The sequence below is a fragment of the Danio rerio genome, chromosome 5 (assembly GCF_049306965.1).
Source record: "Danio rerio strain Tuebingen ecotype United States chromosome 5, GRCz12tu, whole genome shotgun sequence".
In the NCBI taxonomy this organism is placed as follows: Eukaryota; Metazoa; Chordata; class Actinopteri; order Cypriniformes; family Danionidae; genus Danio; species Danio rerio.
In genome coordinates this window covers 25,585,513-25,605,415 of record NC_133180.1, presented here as the reverse complement: position 1 = coordinate 25,605,415, position 19,903 = coordinate 25,585,513, and the positions used below count along the sequence as shown (strand labels likewise).

Genomic DNA, 19,903 nt, shown 5'->3' with positions numbered 1-19,903 from the left:
AATGCAGTTGGAACCCAGCTGGAACTTGAACCAGCGACCTTCTTGCTGTGAGGCGACAGTGCTAACCACTGAGCCACCATGCTGTCAAAATTGAATTCATTATTTTGAAATTTGATGTTGATTTGGATCAGTGTAATCAAAGTAAATGGACAAAAAAATAACTAAAACATTCTTTAAAATATCTAGAGATGCACCTACTGTATCAGCTGGCCAAAAATTGCCAGGAATGGTCAGTGCATAGTCAATTGTTCTGTTATTATTTCTTATACAAACTACATTACATTAATTGTAACATATGACTAGGCCCACATGAAATCTGCATCTGTAGAAATCCATAGATTTTAAGTCCATCATTGAGTCTATATGTTTACTCATGTAAATTTGTTTAACTGTGTATTTATGGGCTCAGTGGTTAGCACTGTCATCTCACAGCAAGATGGCTGCTTGTTCGAGTCACATCTGGGCCAGTTGGCATTTCTGTGTGGAGTTTGCATGCTCTCCTCATGTTCATGTGGATTTCCTTTAAATGGAACTGGATAAACTGGATAAACAAAATTGGCCGTAGTGTATGAATGAGTGAATATTAAATAAGAGTGTATGGTATTTTCCCTGCATTGGGGGTTCACAGGTTAGTCTACTCTCAGTGCTGGGTTGTGGCTGGAAGGGCATCTGCTGCATAAAACATATGCCAGAGTAATTGGTAGTTCATTCCGCTGTTGCGACCCCTGATAAATCAGGGACTAAGCCAAAGGAGAGTGAGTGAGTAAGTGAGTGAGTGAGTGAGGGAGGGAGTGAGAGAGTGAGTGAGTGTGTGTGTATTTGTTCAGTTTTCAAATTAATTTCCGTAATATTATTAAATATGCAAATCTTGATATGAGTTATGTATGATTTTACTTAATTTTTTTACTTTGTAAAGTAATATTTTCTGGGTTTAAGTAGATATAAAATATTTCTTGCTGTTTATCAAACAAGTGGTTTAAATGAATTTTTATTGTAAACCTTAAACATTTTAAGCTAAAAAGGTTTTTTATTTCTTGTGTGGGTTGTCACGGTGGCTCAGTAGTTAGCTTAGCAAGAAGGTTGTTGGATTGAGCCCCAGCTGGATCAGTTGCCATTGCTGTGTGGAGTTTGCGTGTTCTCCTCGGGTTTCCTCCGGGTGCTCCGGTTTCCCCCACAGTCGCTATAGGTGAATTGAATAAGCTTAATTGGCTGAAATGTATGTGTGTGAATGAGAGTTTATGGGTGTTTCCTGGTGTTGGGTTGCGGCTGGAAAGGCACCCACTGTGTAAAACATATGCTGGATAAGTTGGAATTTCATTCCGCTGTGGCGACACCTGATTAATAAAAAGACTACGCCGAAAAGAAAATGAATAAGTGAATAAACAAGAGGAAAATATAGTGAAATCATTATACTTGCAATGATCGTGTTACACTTACTTTCAAGATTCTGTGATAATTTCAGCAATAAATAAAATGAGACGTTTGTGTTAAAGCAGTTTTTGTTATAGCTCATGTTTAGATGATCACAGGTTTTGCGTTTCAAAAAGTTGGGAAAAAATATAAGTATATATTGATTTAATCTGTAAAACATCTACAGTAAATATATTATTAATGGGCTTCATTCCATTTTTTTTGCAAATATGTTGATATCTTATATGGTTTGTTTTATGTAGTATAATTTATCAAAGCTAAAGCTAAAATATGTATGTTTTGCTCATATTTGAAAATGATCCACTCTAATTTAAATTAATACATGTGTCTTATATTTTTTATGTGGATTGTGATTGCAGTGCAGTTTTACCTACATTTTAAGCCACTGCAGATATGTGTAAGAAAGCAAAATATACCTTGTTCATATAGTCATGTTTTATATTTTGTTCCCAAACTTTCTGAAATTGGTATCAACCAAAAATGATTGTTGAAAAAATAAATAAATCAGCATTTGATGTCAGTCATGAAACATCAAGATCATGCATCACTACAATATAGATCAGTGTTTCTCAACCCCGCTCTTGGAGGCCCACTAACACTTGCAGCCACTGTTTTTGAAGTCTCCTTTGTCACACCCATTGCAGGTCAGTCTCTGCTAACGAGCTGATGATCTGAATCAGGTGTGAGTGGTTAGGGAGACATAGAAAATGTGCAGAGCTGGTCCTCCAGGAATGTGGTTGAGAAACACTGATATAGATAATGCAAATATCTTGAGTTTTGCAGAATAACAAATGTCAGAGGAATATTTCATGTTATTCAATGTCCATTCTAAACGAATATGACCAACAGCAGTCACGTTTGACCTTGAACACTCAGGACCTACATTGAAACCCTCAGAAACAATGTGGTCTATGTGGAACAGAGGGAGAGAGCTTTCCTCACTCTATCTTAAACACAGAGTGCTTTCTCAGCACAAGTGACTCCCTGTAGGCTTGACTTTCTATAGAGCGAGCATGACTTAAACTTCTCCGTCCCACACACACACACACACAGCTCACCTGCTTTCATCACTACCACCTGGTCTCTAATGAGCTTGTGGTGCTGAGGGCAGCAGACTGTGCTGACAGAGATGGATGGAGACTTTCTTATATTTCCACGTTTTTGGGTCTTAGTCGTCTACAGCTGTGTTCTCGGCCAGCCTCATTTCTCCTCTCTACTGTATACTCAGAGTTTAATCAGGTTAAATAAAGTCTCCGGTCAGTTTGTTGCCAGTTGGACCAACAATAGTGCTGCATAATCGTAAGTAATAGCTGTAATAACAGCAAGGCTTTGTTGTTGTTGTAAAAAGGCTGAATTTGTATTTGGTTTAATTTTAGATCTTCCTATAAATGTAGACTATAGTACAGCAAAAAGGGTTGCTTTAGCATCATAGTATTGTTTTTTACTAGCTATTAAAAGTTACCAACAAGTTACCATGTTTTTTTTTTGTTACTACTATAATAAATATATTAAAAACTACAGAGTTGTTTCATATGCAAATCCTTGTTGTTCGGTTTATTTTTTAGGTTAAAGTTGGGCTTAGAAAAGGAGCTCTGCATTAGAGATTGACCTTTCTGTATATCCTGTGATAAAGTGGGGCTAAGTTTATTAGTACTTTGAGAGGAGTATTAAGGGCTGACCTTGGACCATTAATAATTTCAGGGCTGAGTAAGGAGCCTTATTCCTGTGAGTTAAAGTGGCCCAATATGCATACCCATAATTCTCCAGGCACACACATCTGCTTCCTCAGCTGCTTGTATAGATCAATAACAGTGTTGTCAGGATACTAGAATTTCCAACCTTGATATAATACCTTGAAGAATATCAATATTCCATACCATTTTTAATACTATAGGGAACAATTTTCACAACATAAAAATATGCAAATGAAGTAAAAAGGGGGGAAAATATAACTAAACCATAGAATGCTTATACCAGTTACACCAGCAGTCCTAAAGGGTCACGAAACACCAAAGCACATTTTCTGAGTAGTTAACAGACATTTATATGTCCCACATCGCTAAAAACACTATTAGGACACATATTTCAAATAAAAAAAGTGAAAATTGGTTGTTTTTGCGTTATTTTGAGCAAATTTTTTCTTTCAGTTTAAAAAAGAATTTTAAAGCAACGTCCCGGCCATGAGATCATTGTGTAAATTCCAGCGTGTAGATTGGCTGTCTGTACCGGCAGTGACAATGTGACGTCTTTGAGTTTTGAGTATACCTGTCACAGTGTTTAAAGAGACACCATGTTGTGTTGCCAAGCATAATTCAAACAAGTAGAACAAGAAGAAATGTCTGGAGACATGGGTCGTCAGTGTTGCTTTTATAAATGTGGCGCAACAAAGGTTTTGTTTCCATTTCCCCGGGATGAGAGCACAGCTCGCATGTGGACCCACATTTGTGGATTACAGTGGTCTGCCAACACGCAACAAAAATATGTTTGTAAGGAACATTTTTTTACCCAAGAGATTTTCACTTCTGGAAATAGTGAACTCTAGCTTTGCCACTCGTCTTCTTTTTTAAAAAGACATGGTTCCAGTTGCTGTTGATTGTCCTGTCTCTACAGTTTTGGTAAGTGTATGATCAAAGTTCTTTGTTTATGTTTATTCAGATGGTTAGTTAGTTAGTTATTTAGGATCATCAGTAGTACTCTTTCAGCTTTTTAAAAGATATACCTTAGTCAAAAGGATTGTTTACAGTAATATAAATAAAACAATATCATCTATTCCCAAACCTCTAGAATGCCCCATTGTTGACTGAACTGCATATGAATCACTTAAAAATAATTTATTGTACAAAGAACAAAAATATATGTCTGTGTCTTATACAGTGATGAACACACCATGCAGTGCTTTGTTGCGGCACATTTATAAATGCAACACTGACGACCCATGTCTCCAGACATTTCTTCTTCTTATACTTGTTTGAATTATGGTTGGCAACACAACATGGCGTCTCTCTGAACACTGTAACAGGTTAAAGGAGTCTTCAAAGCTATATCATGCATATTAATGGAGTTCACAATAAAGCATGCTGATAGGTTCAAACCAAGTCTTTTTCATGAATTAATGAGCAGATGAGCTGAAAACTGACGTCACTTTTTCCGGCCGGTACACACAGCCGGAACCGAAAAAAACGAATTTAAAATTTTAAAAACTAATTTGCTCTAAACAACGTAGAAACAACCAATATTCATTTTTTACCTAAATATATGTGTCCTAATAGTGTGTTTAGCAACATGGGACTATGACTGTCAACATCTCAAAAAGCCTAAAAAGCAATAAAAAAAAAACTAAATTAGTGCAATCTCATCTCATCTCATTTAAACAAAAGTGTTAAAGTCTTAATATTATTAATTATTTATCATCTCACTGCTGGTGAGAGGAGAGAATACAAGAGAGCAAAGCCAGTATCGATACAAACCAAAAGCAAGATGGTATCATAAATATTTCAGTATCGCTATTTATCGATATATCGATATTTTTGACCGCACTATTCAATAATATATAATATAAAGTGCATTTACCAGTGATTGAGAAGTACTGTCTCCATTTAAGGGCTCTTTTTCTGTCTAGCATTTAGAAAGGTGAAACTCAGCTGTATTAGATTAGTTCAAAACCAATACCAGTTGGTTTATTGTGTAATGGACAGTTTGTCAAAATAAGTGCACCCACACTTAACTAAACACATCTGTAGCCATTCACACTGCATCATAACTCTCTCAGACAGGCCCGCGGTGTTGTCGCGCGCGTTCTGATCAGCTGTGTTGTTACGCGCGTACTCAAGACCGGTGTTGTCGCGCGCCTACTGAAGAGCGGGACCGAGGGTGTGCCGTGTCACGGGGGCACTTTTGATCATTTTGGAAGGGCACTTTCTATCCAAGACTAAAAAGGGCATGTGCACTGCACAGGTTGAGCCCTATGTGTGCACGTGCCTGCTCTCAGACACACACACATACACAGAGAGAGGTTTGTTTTTGTGAATTGTGAGGACATTCCATAGGTTTTAATTGTTTTTATAGTGCACAAATAGTATTTTCTATTGCCCAACCCCAACTCTACACTTAACCCTTCCCCTGGAAATTGTCACATAGTTCACCTCCTCCTTGTAATACATGTGTCATACCCATGTCATTTAACACATTTGTGTCATGATAAGTCAGAAAAGCACACACACACACTCACACACACAAAGCGCTTCCTTCCACCAACATCTCTAATTGTATATAAGCTAATAAACAGGAAAACCTCACAGCATAAATACTCCCACACTTCATGCTGTTCCTACAAGCAAATAGAAAAGTCTTTTTTACTCAGTCTTGGGGGGATACTCTTTCCCCTTTGTGATATTTTAGTCAAACGAACTCACCGATAACCCTTTCCAGGATTTTTAACGGGAAGTGACCTCGTAATGGTGTTAAGAACTTCCAAGCCTTGAATTATCACACACACACACACACACACACACACACACACATTCACAGGCACCTCTTCTGACCTGTCGGAGCTGAGAGAGTTTAGATTTTATCACATGAACTGATGGGACCATCCCTTCTGCTGCTTAAAGACTCAGAGGGAACTTGGTTATTAAAAACCTGCTGATAAAATCGACGGCTGTTCCCCCCTGCTGTACATCCACACACACCCAGGGGTGAAAGGTTAATCCCACACACGTTTGCAGGTTGACGTGACTCTTGGCACTGGTTAAGGGAGGTATATTATTAGTCCAAGAAGAGATATTAAAATCTGAAGGGTGATATAGCTCAGTATGACAGTATAGCTCATATGTATAGTTCAAATATCACACAGTGTAGTTTTAACAAATATTGCTGATTTTTTAAGCAGTTGATTTATGTTCATTTAAATTAAAATATTTGAATGTTGGAAATTTTAATCTTTAAAAATTCAGTAAATGAGCAAGCAACCAAAATTCACTTTGCTAAGCTCATAGCCATTGTTGTAATGAGTGTATTATAAAAGACCAACTGAGTTTTAAATGATGTGTCCCACTTATCTGTTTGATCAAACACAGTTTTGAGATCTAAAGGTATTAAAACTGACATACAGATGCCATTTTTCTTTTGTACATTTCAGGTGTACGGTAGGAAGCCAGCTATTTTTCAAAGCACAACACACATTAAAAAACTCTTCATCTATAAAACATAATTCTCTTATCATTTAATCACCTTCATGTTATTCCAAATCTATTGAACCAAACATATTTTTACAGAAACCACAAAGATTTCTGCACTTCCATTGAAACTCTTTTCATCCAATAGCTTTATATATAGAGTACTTCATGCGACTCCAGAAGTTTTAATCATACTATTATGAATGAATGTGAAAGATTTGTGTTAGTCAGAAGTCAAGAAATAAGTTTTTAAACAATAAATATCTTCAATTTAAGGTAGATATCTGTCTCCTGTTTATGAGAGAGCCGTGACATGTATGTGTTGCGTTAAAGACAATCGGTCATGCATTCTTATAAGCACTGTAAAACATTTTTTATTGTCATTCATTAATTTTCCTTCAGCTTAGTCTCTTTGTTCATCAGGGGTCACCACAGCGGAATGAACCACCAACTTATCCAGCATATGTTTTACACACGGGATACTCTTTCAGCTACAACCCAGTTAAACTCACTTACATTCACAGACATACATTACAGACATTTTAGTTTACCCATCAGACCTATAGTGCATGCTTTCACTGTAAAAAATGCAGGGTTCCACACAATTCATTCATGTTGTCCCAACACAAATCGATTAAGTTAACACTTAACACCTCAAATTCATGTGGATTGAATATATAGTAAAAAAAATTGTCTCAATGAAATCTCAAGTATTGTGTTGATCAAGCTTATTTTAAATAGGTAATTTGAACAAGCAAAAAAACATTTTTTTTTTTTTTGAGTGTTGGACTGTGGGGGAAACCGGAGCACCCAGAGGAAATCCACACAAACACGGGGAGAACATGCAACCTCCACACAGAAATGCCAACTGGTTCAGCCGGGGCACGAACCAGTGACCTTCTTGCTGTGAGGCAACAGTGCTAATCACTGAGCCACCTTGTCACCCATTTTTTGTTGTTTCAATTTTAAAAATGTAAGTGTACGTGCTGCCTTATAATGTTAAGTTTACTTCACTTAAACAGTGAAGTTGTCTTAACTCAGGGTAAAGTTGACTTGACAATACAAGTGTGATGGACATGGTCTAAGTTTAGTTAACGTAAATAGATAAGTTATTGTCTTTGGGGTGAGTTGTTAATATGTTGTTGTCTTTCCCACATGCTTTTGGGGAAGAAACCGGAGCAAATCCAGTGAGAACATGCAAACTCCACACAGAAATACCTCCTGGACCAGCTGGGACTCAAAACCAGAAACCTTCTTGCTGTGAGGCGACAGTGCTAACTATTGTTGCCACGTAATGTTTACACTAACAGACCATGTTTCATTTAATACTAGAAACAAGTTTTTGAAGTCTGCAAACACAATACCAAAGAAGCAGGTATATGAGAAGAACCTCAAACAAACAAACACACACATTTATTGTATACATTCATATACATATATATATATATATATATATACATATATATATATATATATATATATATATATATATATATATATATATATATATATATATATATATATATATATATATATATATATATATATATTGCATGAAGAGGGTTGGAGGGGCTTATGATCGTGCGAACTGAAGCCCCAGGTAGGTGGGAGCTTATGTAATATATAATTACAAAGGGCATATAAATACAGTTTAAAGTGGATGAATAAAAAGTGTATTCGCTTTTATTTGCACATATTTGTACTATTTAAAGCTCAGATGTTTGAAAAAGTTATAATATTATATACAAGTTCAGCTGACTCTTGTTAAGTCTAATAAGTTTAGCCAAGTAAAACTTTGATATATAAGTTATGTCAACACTTTCAATCCAGATAAGTTAAAATAACTCAAAATATTAAGTTTTCATAACCAATTGGCACAATCATTTTTTTACAGTGTGCTCACACCTTTTTCTTTCGATTCTTTATCTGCTGTAAAACAGTTGACAGTGCTTTCAAGTTGTGTTGACTTAAGGGTAGACCTTTTCTCATGCTGGATGTGCTGCACTGTGTACAAAAGAGGAAGAGAGATGCTGTTTACATTACTGATTTGTGTCGACACATAAACTCACACACGTGCCTTTTATGATGCATGCAAAAAAAGACATTTTATATTATATATCAGGCTGGTTTTTTAATAAGATAAATTAACGAAATGGCTGGTAAGTTCTAGAAAATGACATTGAAGTCAATGTAAAGTTAATCGTTCTTTTTTTCTTTGTGGCCAAAATTTTGGTAGACCCAGGTCCCTACGTGTATTTGTTGTCTGGGAAAATAAAACACGTGGACAATGTTTAAAACGTCTCTCTTTGTGTTGAGAAAAGAAAGACTTTTTAGGTAAACTATCCATCCAAAGGCAATGCTGGGAGATGGAAAGCTGTAAGCATTTAGATGTGGTTAGCTTAGCTCCTTTGTGTAGACTTGCCTTTGGAAAAAGAGCTGGGCCTGCATGGAGGTGGGAAAGGTCTATATTTTAATATCACAGGGCCATTTGGAAAAAAATACTACCATCGGCAAGGGCAATGCATTATGGGAAATTTCCTTTCTGTCTCCTCCACGCACACAAAAAGTAAATCAAAAGAGGTTCCTGAGGGGAGCGTTTACCTCAGGTTTCATGGTTTAACTACAAAACTGTTACCATACACTTCTTTCCACTGGTGAGGATTATTTAACACAGAGCGTTTTGTATTCTGTTTGGATTTATCCACCAAAACCAAACCTGCCAACACTCTTATTTTTTTTTCCCGGGAGTCTTCTGTATTTCACAAAGCTGGGCAATATGGCAAAAAATGCAAGCTCAATAATTATTTTCTATAATAATCGATAGCGATATATATATTTCGATATAAGTTTTTTTGTTGCTTCCACTTTTAAAAGAGCATCCCAACAAACTCACAAACATTAGAGTGTTAATTAAATAACATTTTAAAATTACTGAGCTTTTACTTTGACCAAGACACACACTCTGCTTTCCGCAATACTGGGTGATGCAGCAAAAATCATTTCCAGATTATCATTTTCAGCCTCTATTATCAACACACTTAACTGCTTAGGGCTGCACAATATTGGAAAAACGTACATTGCGATATTTTTATTTAATGCGATTTATATTGCAATATTTCACCAAATAACTTAAATCAGTGGTTCCCAAAGTGGGGGGTCACGGGACATTGTCAGAGGTTCGCTTGGTGATTTCCGAAAGTCTATAATTTTTACTAAATTTATTATTAAAGTTTTATTAAAGGTTTATAGCACCAGGTTAAACTTTTTGACACCTTTGTGGCAATCAAATACATTATAAATAAATACAGGCCACAACTGAATATTTAGAAGAGTCTCTGATTAGCAGTCTCCAAAATTAAACCAAGAATAGACTTGTGCTGAAAACATTGTTTCCACCAGTCTCTTTAGGTGAGGTTAATATTAAACTAAGTTAATAAATGACTATAAAAATATGGTTCTTAGACTGTTGCACTTTTTGTGTTGTCAATATGCTCGTGTTTATATAGGGCTATTGTTGTGTGCACAACATTTGTATATTTATAACCACCTCCGAAGAATTTGGGGGTTGCGAGTCACTGGCATTGTTATTTTAGGCATCACGGGCTAAAACGTTTGGGAACCCCTGACTTAAATAGCTTTATTTTGAATAATTAATACATTTATATTGATTGGGAAGATTCTGTAGAGGAGTGCATCTGCAGAAAATATAATAGACTAATTGGCAGCATAGATACACTAAAGCAGCGATATAAATGAAAGAGTCTAACAGTATTCGGGTACAAAAATAAATTAATTAGACTAACAATAAAGTTGTATTATATACATTATTAAATAAAATTAACTTTTGGTAAATCTACAAAATGCAATAGCTCCTTGTATCCAAATGCTTTAAGCTCATTTAAAATGCTTACAGTCACAGGCCTTAAAGCACATGTATTCCTTTTTTGGTCTAGTCCAATCTAACCATACGTCTTTAAATGGAAAAATCTATTTACACCTATTTTTACACCTATACATTTGTTAAAAAAGGTTAGAAACATTGTCATTTTGTTTTTGAAAGAAATGTGTTCTGCTGAAATGACTCTATGTGATAATAAAATACAGTTAAAACAGTCACATTGTGAAATGCTTCAATTTGAATTGCGTTTTAAAACATTTACAAGGTACGGCAAATTGCTGATGACATGAAGGAATTAAAAAAAAACACAATTGTACATGATCAACTATAATCCTGACTTCACATTACAGATCCTGCAATGTGAAGGTTAAGCATTCACACATTGTGATATCAATGCTAAAACAATATATTGTGCAGCCCTACCACTGTTGCATATTTCTGCTGTGTGAATGGCTCTTGAATGAATATTGAACATTGGGTCTTGAATGAATATTGAGTAAAATTGTCCAGAGCTTATCACTGTTATAAGCATGAATTGTATTGCGATTTGATATGATATTGTTTATCCCTCCAACCATATTTCACACCCATCCCCCGCTAAGGGCCTGATTTAACCAATAAGCAAGGTAAACTATATATATATATCTTTGTTTTTACCACATTTTGTATGGTGAGAGTTACAAATACAATGTTAATGTGATGAAATATTATTTATACAATCAAATATAATATTATAGTAATGTAATGTTATGTAATAATAATAATATTACAAAATAAAATATCCATCATGGAGCAGTCCGGCAGTCAAATTTATAAAAAATTATATATCATTTTTAGTTGAAAATTTATTTTAAGAAAACTAATCATTTAAAATGTAGGGATAGCAGTAATGTATTGATTTAAAATTTTGTAAAGAAGAAGTGATTTAAAAAACTATATAAATATAAATTAGAATGAAATAAAAGTTGAAAGGGTGCATTTCAGGACTTGGGCCCTATGGCTGGAATTGCTTAGGGCCCCAAAATCACAAAACATGCCCCTGTCCCCGCCACCCTCCCGTTTTGTTATTTTGCCCAGGAAACTATTAAGTGACCAGAATTTACAGAATATTAAAGATGAATGGTGGAAGGTATGACCAAAACTGGCACCTAATAAAGAAGAAGAAAGGATAAAGTGCATAATTTTTCTTTTCCCATATATCTTTCTCACTTGACTTCTGAGAATATACAATTCCTGTAGCAGGTTTGTGAAGCAGGCAGGTGCCTACTTCATGGTTTTCGGTTCTGCTGCTGTGGTTTAGTTACGTCAGAACGGCTAAGCAGACTTCCTGTCCCTAGCCAGTAATGAAACTCTGAACTGGGTCAGTTGTTTATGTCTGGAGCACCTGAGCTGGCCACAGACCGCCTAATATAAGAGCCGTTTGCTGAAGTAATCTGAAACAGGTCAGTCCGGGGAGTATTAAAACTTCTCACTACCAAAAGAGGAAAAAAGAGATAGAAGAAGAGAAAGAGAGAGAAAGAGGAGTTGGGGAAATGAATTGAGGTCCATTTGAGCAGCACAAGGAAACCATTGTTTTTTAAATGTGAGCCTCTATGTGCTCCTGTCTGCCAAAAGTAACCTTCTCCTCCTCAAGATCGCTATGAAGATAGAGAAACTGTCATAGATTGATTTAATGCAAGACAAAATTAAACACATAATATACCAAGAGATGAGTTTGTCTTATGAAAAACTGTTCCAGGTTTCAGCCCACCCTGTGGACTCTTTCCCCTTGCTCAGGGCTCTGGGTGGGCTTACCTGTCAGAGAGGCCCCTCGCTGCCTTTCCTGTCTCTGCAGATATGAAGCAGCATTATTAGTGCTTTTCAGAGCGTAACTATCCCTATGCACAGGAAAAGCCTAGAGTTAAATATATACTGCTGCTTGGCTTCAATTTCTAACAGATCCGAACAGAGAGAGATTCTTTATAAAAAAAAATGGTTGTTCACAATACCTCATGTAAACTCTATTACAGTATCAGCATTTCATAGGAATTTCATCAGAGTAGAGATGAGATAGAACAGTGGTGGGCAAACTTTTTAGACCCGAGGGCGACATCAAGTTTTTATTTTCCTTCTTCTTTTTTTCTTGTCAACAAAAAGGCAATGTGGTGCACCTCACGTTTTTGGAAAGTAAATGCGAGTTCGGTATATTAGACCTACCTCTTTCTCTCCGATATTGGTGAAGTATTTTGTTGTCCATTTTTCCTTAAACACATGACATTCAGAGTCAATTTTTTTTGCCTGACTTATTTTCAGTCATTAACGGTCCAGTGCCTTTTAATATATATTCTAATTCTAACTGTACCACGTGCAATACTGCCATCAAATGGCGTTCACTTGTATTGCATCATTAATTTACTAATCTGAACGCAAACCGTTACTCAGAAGCAACATTTTAAAAACTCCCTCGAGGGCCGGATGAAAGTGTTCATATGGCCCGCAGGCCTTAGTTTGCCCACCTCTGAGATAGAATGACTTTTACTGCTTGTTTAAACCAGGAGTTCTCAAACTTTTTAGGCTTTGAGTTTGACCCCCAAAATAACAATACCAGTTAATCGCAAACCCCAATATCATCTTAAGTGGTTATAAATATATAAATCTTGCTCACTTCGGTGCACACATACCAATACACCCAAGTCTATTCATTGTTTATTTTTGGAAAACGCCTCTCGGAGACAATCCTCCATGTTCAGTTGTGGTCTGTATTTATTTTTTATGAGGTAAAGGTGTCAGACAGTTTAACCTGGTGCCATAAAATCAATGTTTGATGCTATTGCTGTGTCTTTAATATAACGGAATCATCCCTTGGGTCGCAAAAACAAAACATTTTGAAATGCTGATGGCATTGTAGTTGCATGTTGTTTTTTTAATGTTAATTATAAACATGTTAATAATTATTAACTATTTTGTTTTCTAGTAGGTTATGGATAAATTATGGTAATTCTTATAGTTTAATAAAATGTTGATTTTTGGAAATCGTCAAGCGACCACGCCGATAAACAAGCTTTTGTTATATGTTTAATTTTTTGTAGAGGTATTTTCAGTGCTATTCAGAAGTATGGGTTGTTGGGTATTTTTAAAAAAATAAGTTAAGTCTTTAATAGTCACCATAGCATTTAAACACAGTGTAGTTGTATTTCGCATATTTTTTTTGCATTTATTGTAGCTGTCTTGTATGTTTATAATTGTATGTATTTGAATGTATTTTAAATTGTAATGTATTTCTCTGTTATCCTAACATTTATTGAAATTAGCAGTCTTTACTTTTAAATGCCGTGATATTTGCGTACTATTTCACAAATGTCACTATGGTATGATAAATGTATTAAAGCATGGCAGTTCATCATTTTGTCTTCATCTTCTCTTAATGCAGGATCTTCCAGTAATCTGGTGGCCCAGGAGGCTGTAAGGAAACAGGCTACACTTCTGAAAGCTGCCACCAAACCTGGAGAACAGATCTCGAGTAAGAATCAAACCTCTAATCTTCACTATCAACTCAAAATATGCTTCGCTTCAGCAATGAAAAAGCCCAATAATGACAAAAGCATGTATACATAAAACACCTTTAAAGCAGCTTGTCCATCTGGAACTGTTAGAACCTTTACCCAAGGCCCTTTGTTGCAAGGCTTAAATAACGTAAACGGCTTGTAACAGTAAACAGCCCATTTTTTTTTTATTATCCACGCACAAGTTCTTTTAACCAGCACCTTTTCAGTCGGAATCTTAATTAACTGTCTAGCATTCACATAAAGTTTTTTTTTCCCTCACAAACTAAAAACCTACTTAGGTGATTCAGAAAACTTCTTGTCTTTAAAAGAACTCACCTTGGAAGAAATGCTGTGAAAGCTGTAGTTGATAATTGATTATGACGTTTCTCTTCGTCTCTGTCTCTCAGACTGTCTAAACTGCAGTCGTATTACTGCCCTCACAGATCGTCTGAGTTCATTGGAGACCAAGGTAAAACACATCTTCCATTCTAAGCTGTTTTCAGGGGGAATTCACTAAGAATAAATTTGCATCCATTGATAGCTTTGTTTATTTGCACCTCAGTGTTTTACGATGCTCAGGCCCCATAACTCCAGTCCACTGTTATCACTCAAACAATCCATGTCCAACACTGTGCGATCAATAACCCTTTATGTCTTCTCTGTTCTTGTCGCTTTTTCTCTCAGGTTCAGCTTCTTACTGCCCCTGCATCCACGTCTCATCGACAGACGCAGTTAAAAAAGGAACCTGACTCCTCCTTCCTCATGGGGGCTACACCTGCTAAAGGGGCTCCTGGGGCTCAGGGTCCTGCAGGTTTGTTGATCTCTTGTGTTAAACCCCAATATGCTCACATTGAAGGTTTTCTTCTGTTCTTCTTAGACATCGTTTTTTTTTGCTTGTTTTATGCTTAATAATAAACTGTTAGCAAACATCTCACTGTCTGCACTGCAGGCATTGCCGTTTAGGTAAGTTTGTTAGTAGGATGCGTTCCTGGATTAACACATATGTTTATCCTGGAGTATCATTCCTGTTCGAAAATCTAATTCCTACCTAAACCCTGTGTTTGATCCCTTACTGTAAATTATTCCCAAAATTAGAGGGGATTAACTATTGGATGTAGAAGGACATAGCCATAACTGTCAGCCAAAAACCTGACATGAACTGTAAACTTATCCCTCAAATCTGATTGGCTGATTTCAATGTTGATCCAGTTACATGTCTTGGTAAAATCACATTAAACGAATATGTAATTATATGCTATGACAATAACAAAAGATGCACATGCCTTTCTCACAAACATCAATGGGAAATTTGTAGTTTGATATATCAAATAAGCTTATAATTTTCCATCATAAATGCTAATTTAACAGTTGCATACCCTGACACACTCCTCTCAAAAAAATTTAACACAACATAACAAAGTGAATATACATTTATTTTAGACAAGCACGCCAATGAGTTCACAAAATGATGCAAATGGAAGTAAATTGCTATTTAAACTAAGTGGCACAAAACGTAAAAAAAAAATAGGGTTGGTCTGAAAATAGCAATAAATCACGCCGAACGCGTCTTGCACCTTACGCCCCGTTCACATGGGGCTTCAGTGTCAATGCTTGACAGTGGGCGTGTCTGAAGTTGGGGCTGACGCGATCGCCATAGCAGTGTCAGCCAATAAAATTAGTCAGCAAGCGGCGCCGACGGATCCACAATGCACTTTGGCAATGCATCACTTCTACCATTTAAAGTGAATGGAAAGCGCTGAAGCTGACACCCCGTTATTGCGCAGAGTGTATGATACGGCCCATAGTGTCAAATTCACTATTTTCACAAATTCTATTATAATTGTCAAACCTAAATGGATTTTTAAAAGTGAAGCTGAAAGTAACTACATGTAATCTAATTTGTATTACAATCAGAAAATACATATTTTATATAATATCTCAGGCTATTTCATAAAACACAATAAATAAAATTGCTGATTATTTCTGGAAAGCAAAAATAATCCACCTCCCCCCCCCTAATTATTAGCCCCCTCTGTTTATTTTTTCCCCAATTTATGTTTTACGAAGATTTTTTCAGCACATTTTTAAACGTAATAGTTTTAATAACTAATTTCTAATAACTGATTTATTTATGATTTATTCTTTTCCACAATGACAGTAAATAATATTTTACTAGATGATTTTCAAAACACTTCTATACAGCTTAGATTGACATTTAAAGGCTAATAATTCTGACTTCAACTGTATGTAACTTAAAAAATACTAATTTAAATTTAAGCCGTCTAATAGTATTGACCTTAAAATTATCTTTAAAAAACTAAAACCGTTTTTTATTCCAGCCAAACTAAAATAAATAAAAAATAAATAATTCTCCAGAAAAAGAGAAGTTCTATGAAATTTGTCCTTGCATTATCAAACATTACTTGGGGAATTTTTGAAAACAAATAAAGATTTAACAGGAGGGCTAATAGTTTTGCCTTCAACTGTGTGCATAATGAGTTATGTGCTACATTAATAATACATTGGCCCTATAATTGTAATGATGCCATTTGCTGTATAAGGCTGCAATAAGCACACATTCCTTTTCCACTGATTTTAATAGAGCAAACATTGATGAGTCACTAGACAAAAGGCCATTGTTCCTATAGTTCAAACAATACAGCATTGCACTACCAATGCCAAAGTCAAGTGTTCTAACTAAAATTAAATTTTTCTGCAGAGTATTCATGACTGTTCATCAGTGGGTCTGTTTACCCCAAGTTATGGAGCAAACTTTATTAGCCAGCAAGCTTGTAGAGATAATCCCATTGCCTATAACAATAATGATAATCCAGGATCCACCCGCCATTTCATTTATCTCCCTGCACAGTTGTTGGGGATTTCACTGCGGAGAGATTAGAGTAGACTTAAATTGTATGTGCATTTGATGCTGTGAGCGCTGATGGTGGTGGGTGTTTTTTGGGGAAATGCCATGGTGCATGTGGGTTTGAATCACACTAATTCATTGGCAGTTTCCATAGAGATGTAGTATTGAGATATTAGAGGCTTGCTACGATTTGAAGGGGGTAATTGTGTAGTAAAAACTGTGGGACTGCAATTGATAGTGTCACAGATGTCATTTCCAACAGACAAACTGTTGGCAACCGAACAGTGGCTAAAGACTCTTTAAGCAGGCTTTGTTCCAGAACTATTTTAAGACCCATTCAGTTTAGTCTTAGGACTCCTAAGGAAAACGATTTCCTTCCTAAACTGTAAAAGCATTACATTTGTGACCATGGACCACAAAACCAGTCATAAGTGTACATTGTTTAAAATTAAAGGCTGAATAAATAAGCTTTTTTTGATGTATTGTTTGTATAAGACAATTTTTGGCCAATATGCAACTTTTAAAAATAGTAATGCACAATACTAATCAAAAATAGAGTTTTGTGATATTTACATTTAGAAATTAGCCAATCTTTTCTTTTTAGATGTTTACTTTGTTATTTTAGGCATAAAAGAAAAATCTATATTTTTGAATCATTCAATCCCAACTTTGCCAAAATACTATTGCCAAAAATACACCATGCAACTTTGTAATCCAAGGTCACAAGTGCTAAATGCTAAATGGCATCGGTCATTGGTCAGATTTTTTTTTATTTTACAATATAATATGATGCAACACTTCAAAATTATTTAGTAAGGTTTAAACTGCACTATAATTTTATTTGAAAGAAGGTTGCAACGATTTAGTTTTCATTTGATACAATTTAATTTGTGTATCTTCAAATGAATAGAATTTAATAAAGTCATTTATTTTCTTTTTTCCTGTTTAGAATATAACTAAGCCTTTAATTGTCATTTTTAAATTTATAAATTAGGATTTATAAAGCATAAATTGTCCTCAATATAGATTATTTATTAATTTTTAAGTTTAGGCACTATTATTATAATATTATTATTATTATATTAATATTATTATAATGCCTGAATACTAATAATTACAAATGTTAATTTGAATAGTTTATTAATCATTTAACTCAGCATTCTGAGTGATGGTAAAAACACCTAACTAATCTCAAGTAACTGGTTTGTAAATAGTGCAATACTTAATTTAGTAATGATAAATCATTAACAAAGTCTGAAAGTACAATTATTAATCACATTATACATGTGCTTACAAGTCAAAAATAGAGCATTTGTAGCTTCAGTTATAAACTGTTTACTAACTTCTATTAATGTAGAGTTAATGCTTAACAAATAATAAATTCACTATTTGCTAATGCTTAATAAATTATTCATAGTGTGTAGTTATTATAAAGTGTTACCATTAAAAATAACTGTTTTTATATTTTTTATTTTAACATTTATTATTTAATTTTAATAAAAAAATTAATTATAGTTTATTAATAATAATAAGCTATAGCTATAGCTTTTTTAATAATTGTTTTTTAGCTTTTCATCTTTAATTGATCGGACAGTAGGAGAGCATACACAGCAAAGTGTGAGGAGCAAAGAGAAGGGAAGAATCGGCATAGGACCTCGAGGCAGGAATTGAACTCTGGTCGCTGTGAGCACTGTAATGCCATGCATCGAAGCACCAACGACTAGGCCATTGGCGCCAACATTAGCAATTTTAATGTACTATTTAAAATATGGGCGATGCGGTGGTGCAGTAGGTTGTGTAATTGCCTCAAAGCAAGAATGTTGCTGGTTCGAACCTCGGCTGGGTCAGTTGGCATTTCTATGTGGAGTTTGCATGTTCTTCCCACGTTCGCATTGGGTTTCCTCGTGGGTCCTCTGGTTTCCCCAACAAGTCCAAAGACATGCAGTACAGGTGAATTGGGCAAGCTAAAATTGTCCGTAGTGTATGTGTGTGAATGGAAGTGTATGGATGTTTCCCAGTGATGGGTTGCAGCTGGAAGAGCATCTGCGGCGTTGACGGTTTATTCCGCTGTGGCGACCCCAGATTAATAAAGGGACTAAGCCGAAAAGAAAATGAATGAATGAATGTTTAAAAATATATTATTATTTAAATTCATTCCTTTTTTTCAATTTAGTCTCTATTTCAGAGGTCATCACAGCAGAATGAACCACCAACTATTTCAGCATATATTCTACACAGATGCCCTTCCAGCTAAACACCCTTATACACTCATTCACACACACTACATTTACATACACTATAGGCAATTTAGTTTATTTAATTCACCTATAGCGCAAGTCTTTGAAGTGTGGGGGAAACCGGAGCACCCGAAGGAAACCCACGCGAACACAGCAGGAACATACAAACTCCACACAGAAATGCCAACTGGCTCAGCTGGGACTCGAACCAGCAAACTTCTTGCTGTGAGGTGACAGTGCTAGCTATTGAAATTTAATTCATTATTTTGAAATTTTGATGTTGTTTTAGATCAGTTTGATCAAAGTAAATGGACTAAAAATTACTTTAAACATTCTTTAAATATCTAGAGATGTACCTACTGTCACCGTACTGCCCCTTATTATTAAAATATTATTTAAAATGGTTTTAGATGTTATTTTGTTACTGTTACGTTATCATATTAGATCATAAGCACATTTTTTGTGGTATTTGTAGAATTAATCTTTGATTAATATAAAGTTTAAAAGAGTGACTTAAATCGGGCAAATGTTCATAAATATATTTACTGTAACTTTTGTTTTGTTTAGTACATACTTGCTGAATGAAAGCATTATTTTCTTTTACAAAAACATGTTTGACTCACTCCAAACTTTCAAGCGATAGTGTATAAACATCAATAATTATCTTTTATGTTGATATTGTACTAAAGCCAAGGCAAATCAAATCAATTATTAAATAATGACTTTGCCTTTTTTCATTGTATAAACCAAAAGAGAAACATTTACCAGATTGT

The 19,903-nt window shown here is 35.2% G+C and overlaps 1 protein-coding gene across 7 annotated transcripts in view; it reads left to right on the top strand.

The window, feature by feature from the left end:
• Positions 1 to 19,903, top strand: part of emid1 (EMI domain containing 1) — a 129,484-nt gene that overhangs the window by 68,554 nt on the left and 41,027 nt on the right. For all 7 annotated transcript variants that reach the window (XR_012406859.1, XR_012406858.1, XR_012406860.1 and 4 more), the window contains exons 4-6: positions 13,913 to 14,002; positions 14,435 to 14,496; positions 14,712 to 14,838. Coding sequence is in view for 4 of the 7 variants with exons in the window: in XM_005165226.6 (XP_005165283.1) it covers positions 13,913 to 14,002; positions 14,435 to 14,496; positions 14,712 to 14,838 (279 nt within the window). In the remaining 3 variants the exon portion in view is untranslated. The remainder of the gene's footprint in view (positions 1 to 13,912; positions 14,003 to 14,434; positions 14,497 to 14,711; positions 14,839 to 19,903) is intronic.